At 41.2% G+C, this 17,538-nt stretch overlaps 1 protein-coding gene across 2 annotated transcripts in view; it reads right to left on the bottom strand.

The window, feature by feature from the left end:
- The window catches only part of LOC143962744 (uncharacterized), a 435,927-nt gene that overhangs the window by 176,728 nt on the left and 241,661 nt on the right, over window positions 1-17,538 (bottom strand). For both annotated transcript variants that reach the window (XM_077472147.1, XM_077472146.1), the window contains exons 7-8: window positions 16,161-16,361; window positions 8,809-8,909 (exon numbers count right to left, since the gene is read on the bottom strand). In XM_077472147.1, the coding sequence (XP_077328273.1) occupies window positions 8,809-8,909; window positions 16,161-16,361 (302 nt within the window). The remainder of the gene's footprint in view (window positions 1-8,808; window positions 8,910-16,160; window positions 16,362-17,538) is intronic.

Raw genomic sequence — 17,538 nt, 5'->3', positions numbered from 1 at the left:
CGGAGCTGCTGTCAGCGCTGTATGTCACGGAGATGCTGTCAGCGCTGTATGTCACGGAGCTGCTGTCAGCGCTGTATGTCACGGAGCTGCTGTCAGCGCTGTATGTCACGGTGCTGATGTCAGTGCTCTGTATTACGGTGCTGCTGTCAGTGCTCTGTATCTCCTGCACCCTCTTGTTTGCCTACCCTGGTCCCTGACCTTCCCTCTCCTCCATTGCCTTCATTAGCTCCATAGTCCTGAATTGTCAGAACAATTTCCCAAATAAAAAAAAAATGCTTGTAGTTATCGATCCCAAATTCACCTCATACATGTATTATGCTATTGTCCAGGTGGTGGGACTACGTGCTACCCCCTAATAATTACCCCGTGGCCGCAAATTCGACCTAAAGGTTTGCGAAATTCGCCTCCCATTGAAGTCAATGGAGCCCGCGGCGAACGGTCGTTTTCGCGAACGTTTGTGTCCGTTCGCGTTTCGCGTTCGCGAAACGTCCCGTCGGAAGTTCGTCCATCACTATTCATGACATGGATACATTTCAATGTCAAAAAGGCAAGAAATGAAAAGCATAGCATTTTCTCCTATGCTGCAGTAGTCTGAACTATTTTATGCTGAGCTCCAGGCAGTGAAATGTTCATATGCCAGGCTCCCTCCCAATTTACAGGGAATATCTCTTTTGGAATAATGTTAAATCTATCTTGTAGAACCCAAAACATACCTTTATTTAAAGCTGAATTCCAGCCCTACCTTCAGCCTTGCACTGTTTTACAAGCTCCTCTCCTGTACGGAAATTGTTTACACTGCACACTGTGAGATTTTCTCAGTCTGCATTAGAGGTTGAAGCAAACCTGATATAGGCCACCTCATTTCTGAGCTGAAGGATGCCCAGCACCGTCTGGACCTCTACCCCCCAGCTTAGCCAATTAAGTCTGTTTAGGAATGCCCACTCCTCCAGACTCTATAAAGTCCAAATTAAGATGCACTCCTCATGGTACTGAACCTTGGGACGATGGGTGATCAAACTGAATGTCATAGACATAGATGGTGCCATGCCAGAACCAAATTCTAAGATACAAAGTACGAGTTGTACTAAGTGTAGATTAGGAAAAATATGGAGATTGACACATGAATCGGCATTGGACTGGAGATGGCGGAAATAAATTATAAATGCCTAGCGAGATGGTACCTGACTCCGGATAGAGTGAGTAGTTTTCAATCTGAGACCTCACCAGAGTGTTGGAGAGGGTGTAAAACGAGAGGCACGATGTTACATATATGGTGGTAATGCCCTACAATAAAAACAATTTTGGACAGGGATTATAGAACTCATAAAGAAAATAACTAATGAATATTTGATCCGTGGGTCTGTTTGTTCCATGGAACAAGTAGACCGGCGAGACAGTATAAAGCCTTGATAATCCCAACCTTACTCAATGTCGCAAAGGGACTGATTACAAGAAAATGGCAGAATATAGAAAGTCCCATTATACATGACCGGATATATGGAGTAAATTACATACAAAAACTAGAGTGGGAGCAAGATAGAGAGGAGGAACAGGAGATAGAGGTGGAGAGGAAAGACACATGGAAAAATTCTTGGAGGTATGTGTGGGAAATAACTCAAGGAAATTAGAACTTGGTATGGAGTGATAGGAGAAGAGGTGGGGGGTCCAAGAAAATTAAAAAGAAAAAGGGAAAAGGGAAGAGAGAGATTTGATTGTTATATAGGGATGAGATATAGTGCACATGGGGGGGGGGGGGAGGGTAGATGGGGTAACGAGGGGTTCTTGATTAATGAATGAAATGTAATGTAATAAGATGTTGATTTTTTTTTTTACTTTCTCAATGCAACATGGTGATTTTGAAAAGGGACCCTGTGAGGTCCCAAAACATTGTTTTTTTTTTTTATGTGCCACTATATTCACAATAAACATGTGCAGCACATCTATTTTCTGGTGACTTTGCATCTTTACACTCCTCCAGACTGACATCCACCCACTAAGGCATTTTGATATTTGCATAACTTTTCACAATTAAGGACATAAAAAAAAGCGAGAGACACAGAGATGATATCATTTTGTCCGCAATAAGGTATGCAATGAAAACGGAAAGTTTTTTTTTTTTTTTTTTTTTTTAGGAATTTCAGAGAAGGCAAATATAAGCAAATTAAACTTCAGCTTTAATCCATGAGATGTTATTACAGGATTCTGTACAAGTCTCTCAGTAGTACTGGCTGGAAAGAGGGTTCTGAGAAATGCCCAATAAATCTTTCTGCCCATGTAGGTGCATCATGCAAGGCTTCAGCTCCCAAGGGCCCACTGTATAAAGACAGTATGCTGGCTCTTAGTAATGTACTGGGTAGTTAGAAGGCAACATACAATTATTAGTGGCTCTGGACTGGGGTGAGCTGGATGAGAAGATGTGGAGAATAGCCTACCTGTATCTCCAGTTAAGACCCCCTACAATGCAAATACTGGCATAGTGACATCAGAGCTACCTGCTTATAACTAAACCAGGAGGGGTCAAGTCACCTAGGATGTAGACAGCTGGCTGGGGTGTCCATGGCTGCAGACAGTTTTAAAGTATGCAACTACAATACTATTTTTAAAACTATGTGTTTTTGAATTTAGCTTTGGGATTTGTAGCTATTCTAGGTTTTATCCATCAAGAAACAATTTGTTCATTTTTTGTTCAAAGATAGATAGTTAGATAGATTTACTTTCATGCTCTGATTTATAAAACATATGTAATAATTGAATGTAATAAAAAATGTTATGTGTATAAATGTATACAATATATGTACTGTATATGTAATATTCAAATTACAAGAAAACTCAATTTATCATACGTACAAGCTCTTCCTAAAATCTTCACTGTGTGTATCATTACAATGATGAACAGGTCAATAACCACCATAACTTATAGTAAAGGCACCTTTATGGGTAATTGCATTACATAATCCAATAAACTGTCAGTTAATGAAAATTCACTCATCTGTCCCTGCTGACCTGAAGCCATCTGGTAACCTCAGTTATTCATACTGGCATCCCTGCAGAGGGACCTCCAGAGAGACCTGTTAATAATTATTCACTAGCCCATATGACAACACCACGCACAGCACTGAGAGCAGCCAGGGGAATTTCTGTGACAGTCCAATGTGATCTAAAAAGGCAATAAAAGCCTGTTTCGCCTTTTATTGACAGGCCAAGCCAATCATTTTGCGTTAGCACACATAATTGTTGGCCATCATGGTCACAGCTTTCAGAACATAGAAAAAACATGGCCTTAGGCTTGCTGTTGTCTTTAATAATGACACACACACACACACCGTATGACAGTTCCACATAAGACAATTACTTTTTGGCTTTATCCTGCAAATTCTTCTTACAATAGAAAAAAATGGTGGTTGGGAAGGAGGGGGATTATTGCGGTTCCTAATTAGTAATAGACATAAAGATATATATATAAAAAGAATTTATTCACAATTTATAACAAAAATATAACAAAATACAATATCACATTAGTTTCTGAGAAATTGATTCAATCACAAATAATCAAAAGCACATCCAATAACAACATGGGGCCAGGATGTTCTAAGCCTTGGTGTTCTGGTAGGTCAAATCCTCCCTACATGTTTCGCCATAAAAATGGCTTCGTCAGGGGAAATGGAATGAGACCAATGTGAGAAGGCAATTCTTTAAAACAAAGAAAAACGGGTACAATGTAAATGAAAAAATATGAACCCCAGTATATACTGTGTAGATCAACAGGATCGCACCAATGCTAAAATTCACAAAATGTCCACCAACCCTATCCCAGATGGTTAATAGATGTTCCCCGATAGGGGCCGAATACATACCTCCAAAGTCAGTGCGAGAGGAGCAAGCACGGCATGGACCACGCAAACGAGCCCCCCCAAAAAGTCCACCTTAGAATACTCTAGGGGGCAAAGGGCAGTCTGAAAAAACTAAAAAAGAAAAAAAGGAGAAATAATTTTTTCATGTAAAAAGTATGCCCAGTTGTACCCAATTTGGGGTACAACCAAGAACGGAACCCCCAAAAAAGGGATATAATAGGGACATAGCATGAGGCCACCAGGGCCTTCCAAATATACATACCCAATAAAAACAAAAGCTCATGTAAAGTATGGAGGTGCTAGTAGATGACAAAACAGTGATAAGGTTAAGGCCAAGGATGGTTAATCCTGAGTTCAATAATGATTCAGATACGTTCAAACTGGGGGGAGAGAGGAAAAAAAAAAGTGGAGAGAATTTATTTGAAAAATTTAATAGACGCTAAAATTCATAAGTGAGAAATGGAAAAATGTGCAGTGGAAAAGAAAAGTAAACAAAATGCTTACCCAAGCTTTAAGGTTAGCAAATAAGCCAGACAGGGGCAATTTAGAACAAATAAATCCCCTGAATAAGGACAACGCTCTTATTGATGGACAGATAGAAAAAAGAAAGCAGAAGTCCGGTGCATGGAAAATACCTAATGGGTGAAAAATAAAGCCAACAAAAAACTAAATCAGTTACGGTTGCTGAAATAAAAAAAAGAGAAATATAGAGCAGAGCGTCATACTGATTAGTACTAACCTTAAGGTAAACTGACTGACAGAGAAGCGCCTCCATGGAACTGGAGCCTAACACCGCCCACGTTCATCATGTTTTAGTGAAGCACTCTGGGCATTGTAGGCTCAGGAGATGGACTGGGCGCATGCGCTGAGATCGCATCATGTCCGCTCCCATTCGACGGTGACGTGATCACGCCGAATGGGTGGGGGGTATATTAGGCAGTGGAATTGGCCATTCAGTGCTGGTTCCATGGAGGCGCTTCTCTGTCTCTGTTCCTTTTTGCTTTATTTTTCACCCATTAGGTATTTTCCATGCACCGGACTTCTGCTCTCTTTTTTCTATCTGTCCATCAATAAGAGCGTTGTCCTTATTCAGGGGATTTATTTGTTCTAAATTACCCCTGTTGGGCTTATTTGCTATCCTTAAAGCTTGGGTAAGCATTTTATTTACTTTTCTTTTCCACTGCATAGTTTTCCATTTTTCACTTATGAATTTTAGCGTCTATTAAATTTTTCAAATAATTTCTCTCTCCTCCAGTTTGAACCTATCTGAATCATTGTTGAACTCAGGATTAACCATCCTTGACCTTAACCTTATCATTGTTTTGTCATCTACTAGCGTCTCCGTACTTTACATGAGCTTTTGTTTTTATTGGGTATGTATATTTGGAAGGCCCTGGTGGCCTCATGCTATGTCCCTATTATATCCCTTTTTTTGGGAGTTCCGTTCTTGGTTCTACCCCAAATTGGGTACAACTGGGCATACTTTTTACATGAAAAAATTATTTCTACTTTTTTTATTTTTTATTTTTTTCAGACTGCCCTTTTCCCCCTACAGTTATACTAAGGTGGACTTTTTTGGGGGGCTCGTTTGCATGGTCTATGCTGTGCTTGCTCCTCTCACGCTGACTTTGGAGGTATGTATTTGGCACCTATCGGGGGGACGTCTATTATCCATCTGGGATAGGGTTTGTGGACATTTTTTGATTTTTAGCATTGGTGGGATCCTGTTGATCTACACAGTATATACTGCGGTTCATATTTTTGCATTAACATTGTATCTGTTTTTCTTTGTTTTATAGAATTGCCTTCTCACATTGATCTCATTCCATTTCCCCTGACGAAGCCATTTTTATGGTCGAAACATGTAGGGAGGATTTGACCTACCAGCACACCAAGGCTTAGAACATCCTGGCCTCATGTTGTTATTGAATATGCTTTTGATTATTTGGGATTGAATCAATTTCTCAGAAACGAATGTGATATTGTATTTTTCCCATAAATTTCTTCTTACAATAATATCACCAGAAATAGAAAGAATCATGTTTTATCAGATTTTGGGGTTATAATAAAAACAGTCCTATCATCTTAGATAGAAATTCTCAATATTTGTATTTAAAGGGTATGTAAACCCTAACAATGAATGTCTTTCTCCCATTTGGTTTGTTAAATATACCATGGAAAGAGTTTTGCTTTGTCTGTTCAATAAGTGCCAATAGGATTGATTTACGAAAGGTAAATCCACTTTGGGCTACAAGTGCACTTGGGAGTGTAGTTGCTGTAGATCAGAAGGGAAGATCTCAAATGTGGGGAAGCCCTGCTGATTTTTATCATCCAATCATGTACAAGCAAAAATGCTGTTTTCTATTTTCCTTTTATGTCCTCCTCAGAACTACAGCGACTGCACTTCCAAGTGCACTTGTAGTGCAAAATGGATTTTCCTTTAGTAAATAAACCCCAATACTCCAGTAATTTCCTGTGACCTCTGCAGTGTTAAATCAAAATGTATTATTACCCCTGCTCAGTTCTCTTTTTTGAACTACAGAAAACCTTTGCATATGTTATGGAATTTAAGTGAATTGTAAATGTTCTGTAGTTCTGCCCTAGGATGACAACACTGCTTTAGCGTAGAAACAGTGTGATGAATATGTGTTGTCACTCTAGTACAGAAAGTGTCCTACTATCAGAATAAATTAGAGGGAAAAAAAAACAGGCCCACCATCTAAAGAATGGTAAGCTACAGTGTATTACATGTTTGTTCTTTGGTTTAGACCACTGGTCTCCAAACTGCTGTCCGGGGGCCAAATGCAATCCTTTGCTTGCCTTTACCTGGCTCTTGGTGCACTATTCCTCCCACCGATAAGAGACACAATTCCCCCCACTGACACAAATGATGAGGCAATAATTCCTGCATTGACACCAACAAAGGGGCACTACTCCTTCCATTGACATCAATGATGGTGCCCTATTCTTCCCACTGACAACTATGGAGCACTATTCCTCTTCCTAATACCAAAGATGGGGCATTGTTTACTCTCATTGATGCCAGTTGCCTCCCTCCCCCCCCCCCCAAAGTTTAAAGGACAGCAAACGGCTCTTTGTTTAAAAAGTTTGGAGACCCTTGGTTTAGAATAGACACCGTTTAAACCTCCTCTTTGTTTAAAATGTACCTTATTTTGCCAAGACTCTAGTCATTTAGCTATAATTGTAATCTTGTAAAAGTTGTTGTGTGTTGACCCCCTTGGATGCATAGGAGTTGATTTACTAAAGGCAAATAGACTGTGTACTTTGAAGAGCAGATGCACTCATTTTCCCCAGAGCTTGGTAATTGTTGTGAAGCTCTGCTGATTTCAATCACCCAATGCAAAAATGCTGTTTTTATTTTAAATCTTTGCATAAATTGGGTATTCTTGACAGAGTGAAGCTTACCACATTAAGCTCTGCGAAAAATAAGTGCAACTCCACTGCAAAGTGCACAGTCTATTTGCTTTTAGTAAATCAGCCACATATTTTTGCAGCACTCTGCTCAAGCTACAGATTACTGCTCTGATTTCTTCTTATAGAAACTGATGCTTAGACTATGTATGCATTGACTGAACGTTTGCCATCATCACCTAGTAATAAAGGACACGCATATATTTTCTAATTATGTTTTGTATTTAACTACTTGCCGACCAGCTCATGTAAATTTACTGTGGCAGGTCGGCTCTCCTGCACAAACCGACATACCTGTTCATCGGTCTGTGCAAGGAGGATAGCGGGCGCGTGGACTCGATGTCCGCAGGCGACCCGTGATCGCTGTGTACAGAAGCAGTACAGGGAACTGCCTATGTAAACAAGGCAATTCCCCATTCATTTGGGGTCAGATTTGTCCGCTGTAATGTGCAGTCCCACTAAAAATCGCAGATCACAGCCATTACCAGTAAAAACAAAAAATAAAAAATAAAAGTCCCGAAATCTCTCCTGTAGTTTGTAGACGCAATAACTTTTGCGCAAACCAATCAATATACACGTATTGCGATTTTTTTTTACCAAAAATAAATAGAAGAATATATATCAGTCTAAACTGATAAATACATTTGTTTTTATATACAGGCATACCCCACTTTTAAGTACACAATGGGGTTTATTTTCTAAAGCTGGAAAGTGCAAAATCAGGCTCACTTCTGCATAGAAACCAATGAGCTTCTAACCCCAGCTAGTTCAATTAAGCTTTGGTAATAAAATCTGGAAGCTCATTGGTTTCTATATATATATAATTTTTTTTATTTATTATTATTTGCATATGTATAGCAGAAAGTAAAAAAATAATCTTTTTTCAAAATTGTCTGTCTTTTTTTGTTTATAGCGCAAAAAATAAAAACCGCAGAGGTGATCAAATACCACCAAAAGAAAGCTCTATTTGTGGGTAAAAAAGGACATCAATTTTGTTTGGGTACGACCACGCAATTTTTAGTTAAAGTGACGCAGTACCATATCGCAAAAAATGGCCTGGACATTAAGGGGGCAAATCCTTCTGAAGTGGTTAATATGATCAAAAAAAAAATTTTCTTCTAAAAGTGGCAGGATTTGTAGGAATGAAGGCGATATTAAATATCAGTTTCTCAGCTGGAAGGATGCAGAATAAACAGTTAATTAAACAGTCCATTTAACTCAAATAGTAAACTAACAAAGCATTAACATGACATCTCTTTTCAAACACCTGCTGGTGACCACCGAGACATGTCTGAATGCAGCTTTTAATATGGAGCCGAAAGGAGACACTGGCTCATTTTTATTTAATTTACAATAAGCAAACACATAAGTGTACAAAAAGCAAACAATTTATATATTCAGGTACCTATCCTGATTTGGAAAATAATTTCTCTATGATTTCTCTTGTTAGATTATTAAGAGGAATACTATAACTATCAATGTACTACATCCAGTAAAATGCTGTTGTTTCATGCATGTGACTTACTATTGTAGAGGTATGCTGCTGTTCATTTTCCCACTCGTATGAATATGTATCTGAGGTATCAGCTGCATTCTGGGGTCCAGGCGTTGGGGGACTGGGAGGTCCTGGCAAGAAATTTGACCATGGACAAGGTGACTCAACGTCATAATACCAGAAAAAGGTTACATATTATATTCATTGTTATACATTTATTATACGTAAATTAGGATAAGACCCCCCCCCTAAAAAATCATGTAAGTCAATTCAGCAATTCAAAACAGTATGCTATTTTCAGATATAAACAGGGATTTAGTGATAAATAAAATAAAAGTGAAAAAAAAGTGAAAAGTCAAAATAAAAGAAAGTCACACATTTTGTATTGTCCCCAGAAAAGTAATAGAGGGAGAAATCTCCCAATGGGGGCACTAGTTCTGGTGACCTAGGGGGCCTAAGGAATTCCCTTTATTTTCCTGGATTTCCTCTCACTTCCTGTTGATGGGACAATACAAAATATGGGACTTTCTTTTACTTTCACTTTTATTTTCACTTTTCACTTTTATTTTATTTTACTAAATTTCTGTTTATATATGAAAATAGCATACTGTTTTGATTTTCTGAATTTACTGAAATGGGGCAGGAGGTGAAGGGAAATCTCTGCAATAAGACACAGATGGCAAAAAAAATCTTATAGAGGTTATAACCCTTCCTTGTTCTATTGAAAATGAGTGGAGAAGGATATCAGAAAAACAGAAAATTGTATCCTACTTACTGTAATTTTCTTTTCCTGGTGCCTATCCATGGCAGCATATGTATGATAGTAGCCCCGCCTACTTCTGCCAACAGGACCAGTGCATAGCTATAAAAAGTTAACACCCACACAACAGCCCATTTCCTGTACATCGCTAGAAACAAACTGGGTGGGTTTGGGATTCTGCCATGGATAGGCACCAGGAAAAGAAAATTACAGTAAGTAGGATACAATTTTCTGTTTTTCTCGTGCTTCCACAGCAGCATGCTTATGATAGATCAAGAACTAGCTATCAGGGTGGGAAGCGTCAGCAAATTAGATCATAAGAAAATGAGTAAGCTACTGGCTCCCTGCCAAAGACAGGTGTAGTGTGGACTACTAAGCCCATCAGTAGTGCTGAAAAAACTTGCCATAAAAGAACCATATTGGCTCCCCTGCCTGCCATGTTGGCTGACATCGCACTATGGGATAGGCAAGCAAATGCCCATAGACTCTTGATGTCATGACAACAGCAAGGCTGTGAACTTCCTGCAGCTCGAAGAGCTTCCCCAATAATTCTTATACGAGAAGCTGGCTTCAGATATGGGGGAATGTTTGCCTGATAGAAAAAACTAATTGAACACCATCTGTGATACCCTCCCCATCTGCACTAGCATTCAAATTTCCAGTACAGGCCCCCGGGGCGAACTGGATGCAGATAAAGGAACTGAATAAGGATGTCCTGTTTGAGGAGATCAATCTCACAGGTTTAGGCACTGCTGTCAGATACAGTCTGCCTGCCAAGATCTATACCTGGAATGCTCATGCCTGACAAGGCTGGAGCCTGACTTTTTACCAAGGATACCAATCTAGCCTTTGGTACTGTAAAATTGAATCCACCTGAAAATGTAAGTACAGTACCTTTATGGCATTGTCTGCTTGGATCCAGATTATATAAAACAGCCCAGAACTTCTGGATGTTACCTTGGAAAAGACAACGCCAAAGATAACCAACCTCTTATCCAGAATGATCCACTGTCTGAGGTGTCTTTCCATGGCAATTCCTTAACAGGAAGAGAAGAATTCCTTACTCTAGAGCCAGACTCCTGAGTCTCAGAAATAGGAAAATCACCTGACCAAAGACTGAGTGAACTTGTCCCTCGAAGAACAGAGGCCTGTAAAAGCCTGGGGTGAAACCAGGCCAAAGTATTGCCTCATATGAGGCTACCCTCAGTTCCAGGCTTCTCCTACACAAGTGGAAATACAGATTGCTGCTGGTAAAGACAGCTTGAATCTGAGACTAGAATGTGTAAAGTTATCAATGAAAAAGCACTCTGTCCAAATCTGTGAGTAAGGCCATCCAGACATTCTCAAAGTGAGCCGGTTCCAGTGACGATCTCTGAACCTATCCAAATTACTGGAATATCTGGAAGACCATGTCAGGTTGCTTGATAGAGCCTGCACCAATAATTCTCTATGTAGGGATCTCTCTGCATTAGGCTAGTACTAGGCCCAGCATCCTAATACATGAGGTGCTGACCAATAGACAAGGAGCAGGATCCCAGAATGGTAGCACACGGGTCCCAAAGCAAGTCACAGAAATGCTTAAGGGATGGGAACATTAATGGAACATTAATTATCTTTGATACCTGCCAAGCCAGAAAGGGAGGCAGGCAAAGGGAGGCAATGCAAATTATGTATTTTTCTATGGAAAACTTGCATCTGAACCCAGCCTCTTAAGGTTACGCCTCTACTACTGTGACCCCAATGTTGCACGATTCTGAGTGCGACCTTGAGTGCAGCCCCAATCCAACTTTACAGTCTCTAGATCAAAGTTGCATAAAAAAGTCACATCAAGGTAGTGCAGGAACCCCTTCAATGTTGCTGCAACTTTTAATTGCACAGACTGGAATAGGTGCCACTGAAACCAATGGGCTGTGACCTGTCATGCGACCGCGTCCAAAATCGCATCAGTGGAAACGGAGCCCAAAGCTTTAAGATGCATACCAGATAATGCCACCATGGGAATTTTGAATAGTGAACCGTTTGCCACCACAATTGAGGCAGAAACACCTTGACCCAGAAAAACTTCAGAGGATATGTCGAGACCACAAATGGAGAAAATACGCTTATTAACAATTAGAAGGACCTTTAAATATGTACTCTAGCCTTCTTCTACCAGTAATGACAAGTGTTCAACTTCAGCCACATTTCTAATGCTGTTGACCTGGACTGTCTCAAAGAGAACCTGTCCCTGGAAGGCCATGCAGGCTACTTCTTCTGACTTATGAAATGCTGTAGCAAGTTTCTTACCTACTCTGGTTTCTTACCTTGTCCTTCTGGTTCTCCTCCACTCATGGTAAACTTACCTACCTTAAAGAGAATGGCCAACAGAGGCAAAGCCTTGTGCTGAACATAAAGTGCCAGCTTATCCTCTCTATTCTATTCAGTTGGCATGCTCTCTGCTGAGGGAGGCTTTATGCAGTTGGTAGCAACAGTATTGGAATGCAGCTTGAGGTATTCTCAATAACCTGGATATGGTAACTTCACCCAGGCCCACAGATATCCTTTGCAGCTTTGAATAGTGGGCAGGAGAGCTTCTGTCTGCCCTTTTAAGGGAATCTTGACACATTCCATCTTGTAAATGCAACTTCATCCAAGCTCACAGCAATCCTTTGTGGCTATGAATAGTGGGATGGAAGAGTTTTTGTCATCCACTTTAAAGCAAGCTTGACCCATTATTTACTCTGTAAATGCAGCTTCACCCAGGATTCACAGTAATTTCTTGTGGCTGAGCATAATCAGCTGGAGAGCTTCTGTCTGCCTTTTTAAAGGTGGTCTCGACACACTCTTTAGGCCATAGTGTTGGCATTCGCGGTATGGAAGAGACTTTTATCTACCTTGGACTGAATTTCTGGTGCTCCTCTTATGCATATTCCTGTCAGTGGGACAGGCTGGGCTCCTTAGCCAAGGGAGAGGTCAATTAGCACCTGAATGCACTCTTTTAGCAGTAAAATACCTACCTGGTCTGATGACTCTTACCTATAGGAACCGTGTGGATCTTTGTTATGCAGTGAGCTCATAGTGCAGGGCAGCTGGAACACTGACATTTAGTCAGGTATAATAACAATGCCACACTGAGACATGAGTAAGTAAGTACATATCTATTCACTAGGCAGCAGGAAATGGCTCTTGATGCAGGGTTTGCAGAAATGGGCGTGCTGGCATGCAGTCCTAGCATGTGAATGCCCTATCTGTAAGCCGCTGGGTCTTTAACCCCATGTTCCGCAACTCTTCTGCCTGCCTCCCACTCCTGGCAAACTTCTCACCTTGCACACTTTAAAGATGGCTTCCAGGTAGTCTTGCCCAACTCCAAGATAGCCACTGGGGAAGTTTGGCCCCCATGTGAGCTCTATCCACTTCACCTGTTCAGCATAATGCATTATGCTCTTGAATGTAGACTCTTAGCTTTCTCTTCCACAATTGCCACTAGAATGCATACTGGAACACAATGCAGCTGCAGCTCATCCGAGAGGAGATGTAACACACAACTTATAAGGCCATTCACAGATAAATTCCAAAAAATTTGAAAACATACATATCTTGGAAATGCGGTGTCACAGTTTAATGAATCCACTGACTTCTGGGAGGCAGGCTCCAGACACGGACAGCTCTTCTGAAGAACAAAGCACTGTTGCACTGCTATATGTGGGGCTAGTTAGCACCTGCTTTGTCACCCCAAAAGATCCACAGAAGGGGCTCCCTGCCTTATCAGAGCATTTAGCGTCCCAAGGTCAGGGACTGCACTTACAGGAGAAGCTGAACCTGAGCGGAAAACCACCAAAGGTGGCAGGTAAGGGTTTCTTCTCTTCACACTGGCCGTGAGTTCCATGAGGACAAAAAAGGGAATGGGCTGTCATGTGGATTTTAACTTTTTATAGCTATGCATTGGTCCTGTGGGTCGGAAGTAGACGGGGCTACTATTATACATATGCTGCCATGAAGGCACCAGGAAACAGTTTTGCCTATAGTTCTACTTTAATTGTCAATGCAGTTTTAAGCATTGCTCTTAGGTCTAGTTTACACTGGCCTAGGAGGGGAGGGGAAAATAGGTAGTTGAGTTCAAGTTTTATTGCCCCTCTGACCACCCCCATCCAAACCAAACACAGTGAGCAGAGAGGGTTATACACATGCCACAGCAAAAATTATACCCACTGTTGCCGAACATAACCCATTAAAATGACTGGACCCTGCACTGCAACTGACCTGCAACAGCATGTAACTGAATGCAATCCCCACAGTTGTTGAATAGTGGTGTATGCTTGCAGGGTAAAAACAAGCAAAATATCGCCTCCCAGATGTAAGTAGCTTAGGCAAATTTATATAGGCTCACAAGTAGCTAAAGTGAGCATGTATGTTTGTCGGGGTTCAAGCTCAGGTCAGGCTGGAAGGCTCTGCAGGTAAGGCATCTGTTTCCTCCCCCTGGTTCTGGAAATTTCCAGAAACTTCTAGGTGCTATTGGGAGATGGTACAAAGGCAGGGATCTGAATAATTATGGGAGTTCAACCAATCCCCAGGTAGGAGGCCTGGCAAGGTGGTAAGCAGTGCTGGGACAAGGTCACCTAGAGCCAAGGGCAAACATACCAAGATGCCCCCCCCCCCCCAATATGTATGAGCATTATGTGTCAGCAAAATCCCCCCCCCAAAGAAAATTCAAGCACTAATCTGCATGCTTGCCCCCCAAGAATAAATCCCCCCCTTCCAGCACAAATCTTTGCCCCATCACCCCCTCCAAGCTCATATCATCTCTTTTCCCAAATTCCCCCAGCACAAACCCCCCCAAAAAAATCACCCCTTTACCCTGCAAATTACCTCTCTGAGCACAAATCCTCCCCCCCACTCCGAATCGCTGATTCCAGCACAAATTCTCCCCCCAATCCCCCCTACTAGCACAAATCCCCCTCCCCAAATTTCCCCTCCTAGTACTAATCCCAATCAATCATCCCTACGAGCACACATTTCAGCTCCCCCCCAAAAAAAATCCCTTCCTAGCATAAATTCCCTCCCCCTCTACCATATCCTCTCTTCTAGCACAATTATTATTATTATTAATATTATACAGGATTTATATAGCGCCAACAGTTTGCACAGTGCTTTACAACATGAGGGCAGACAGTACACTTACAATACAAATCAATACAAGAGGGCAATCCCCACAAATCCCTCCTCTTAGCTGAAATCCTTTTCCCCATCCCCCTCCCAATACAAATCTCTCCAAAACACCATTCCCAGCAGCCCCCGTAATTTCTCATCCTAGAACAATTGTTATCCTCTGCCACTCTCCAAATTTCCCCTCCCAACACAAATCCCCCCCACCACCTCGTGGTGCCCTCCCACCTCACATGATACCACAGTGTCTAGGGCAGCCGACCCTTCTGCCCACCCCTTGTTTCAGCCCTGTTGGTAAAATATGGCCATAAATATTGAAGAGCATGGCCAGTGAGGGGTTTTGCTGGTTGGAGTATAGAGTGCTCAGCCTAGGATCGTGAGGCCTGGAGGGACCCCTGGGTTTAGGAGGCTCTGCCTCCAGGCAGGAGCTGTGGAAGGAAGAAAAGGAGAAGTTTGACCAGAGGGATCTTCACCATCCTTCAGTTTCATCCAGGAAACACCCTGTATTGCACGGGAGGAACTGTACAGCTGGAGACCTGAACAGCAGTCTTTGCCAAGCAGCAAGATTCCAAGGGACAGTGTGAGTCCCTCTACCTTCCACCTTCACAGTCAACAAAGGGAGAAGCCAGCTGGATGCAATATTTGGCATTTTGCTATTTTTTACAAACGGAACATAGAGCACCCGCATACAATTGCAATTTTGCCATTTTCTACTAAAGGAGACACAGAGCTCCTACATTCAGTTGAGACTTTGCTATTTTTCACTAAGTGGACATAGAGCTCCTGCATACAGTTGGGACTTAGCTATTTCTACTAAGGGGACATAGAGTTCATGTTAGGCCCCTTTTACATGTGCGGACCGTATGTCCGTATTTCAGCCATCTGTTTTTGGATGAAATACGGACATACATGCATCCCTATGGGATAACGGGTGTCAGCGAATGAACATCCGTAGACACCCGATATCATCCGTCCTCGCTATGGTCCGATTCTGCAGACGGAGGAAAATCCTATTTTTCTATCTGTCTGCAGAGCGAATCGGATGAACATGGACAGGCGGTTCGTGTTCATCCAATCCCCCATAGAGGAGAGTGGAGATCTGACAGGGGCCTGTCATCCGCTGGCTCAGCGGGGATCAACGCTGAGCAAACGGATGTTCACGGGGCAGATCATCACGGATCTGTCCCATGTGAAAGGGGCCTAAGAAGACATTCGCTACTGATCCATTAATGACTGCCATTATTCCAGAGGAAGCACAGTCTAGGATCCAGTTTGCTACAAGTTGTACATAGAGAAGTTGTCCTCCAAGTTGTTGCTGAACTCAGCTTTGGCATCCCATAACCCTTTCTTGGGGGTAGAGCTACATTATATTTATAATAAGTTGTTTTCAAACATACATATTACTATCTTTCTCTATTGGTAAAGATTTTTCAATAAAATAAGATTTATCTGAAACCCTGGTTATAGAATGTCATCATACCTTTCTTGGAAAAAGTTAGGAATTCTTTTATTTTCCTATGTGAGAGAATTACCAAGTTATCATCCCATTTTGTACTGTTTTCTGCATTATAGTTGTCGTTTCCATGGCCTGTGTGATCTAACAGTGAAAGCCGTAAGTCTGCAAGTGATTCTTCAGGATCAGATAAACCAATGGTTAAGGATGCAGTATATTTGCAAATATCTGTAAAAAATAAAAATGCTTGATTACTTTTTTGTCTTTCCATTAGCAACTTAATGTTTTATCACTTTGATTTTACTCTTACTTTAATGAATGTTGTTGAAAACCACAATGTTAAAGTGGACTTGAACTCAAAAAGTGTAGATTTACTATCTTATAAGGAACATTTAGCAATGTTTATAGTATCCTAGGAGTGCACTAAAGTAATCTATATTTGTTTATGCCTACAGCCTCATAGGGAGTGGGATTAGACATGGAAAAACCCTAACTGCTAGCCACGTGAGATTCAGAGTGATGTCACTTCTGTGCTGCTCAATGTACATGCAGGATAGGAAGCTGTATCTGAGACCCTGCTATGCAAAAATCTCCCTGCTTCTGCTTCATGTATCCTGTGGATCTGTGATTCTGAACCTCTTCTGCAGCTTTTTGTTTATTCTTCTTCAGTCATCAGACTGCCAGTCATCAGTGAGGCAATTCTGACATGAAGAAAGAGCTCTGCTACCTTCAGAGACATGGAGGCTCACGCACTACTGCTATTGCAAGGCACCAGTTGGCAAATGTCAAAATAGACAATACTCTGCATTTATGAAGTTGTGGAAGACTGTCAATAACCCCCCAGAATATGTCAGAGTTGTAACTCCAGGTTTACAATGGCATTTCTGCCTGGCGCTATTGCTGGTGTTGCATGCGTCCCCGTAGCAATTACTGGGGGCTTTCAGTATTGCATTATTTTTTAGCAAAAGCTTGACTAGCTTGTATTTGTATACTATGGTAGCAATGCTGTACATTCGGTACCACGCCGTCCAACCATTCATTAATACTCAGCATGTTATTGTTTGTTCATTGTTCTATGTATTATACTTATGTTTTTCTTTTTTATAGAGCCATAATTGTTTTCTATTATATTCTATTCCCCTGATGAAGCCAATGCCTTGGCGAAACTAGTAGGGAAGAATTGACCCGCTGTTATATTCACCACCATTCTTTTGGTCAACAGAATATTATAAAGTGCTCTCTTCCATATGTGGTTCAACATAATGTACTAATGTTTTTAATTCATTGTAATAAAATGTGTTTTTTCTATATAATTTGTGTATTGAGTTTTTGCTGGCACAGCAATAATCCCTTTTTGTCCTGTACATTTAGTGATTTGTACTGTATGTAGGACCAACTCAAAGTG

Source organism: Lithobates pipiens, unplaced genomic scaffold (genome assembly GCF_037356315.1).
Source record: "Lithobates pipiens isolate NorthernLeopardFrog02 unplaced genomic scaffold, aLitPip1_a1.2 Scaffold_8, whole genome shotgun sequence".
Lineage (NCBI taxonomy): Eukaryota > Metazoa > Chordata > Amphibia > Anura > Ranidae > Lithobates > Lithobates pipiens.
This window is presented reverse-complemented; position numbering and strand designations above follow the sequence as displayed.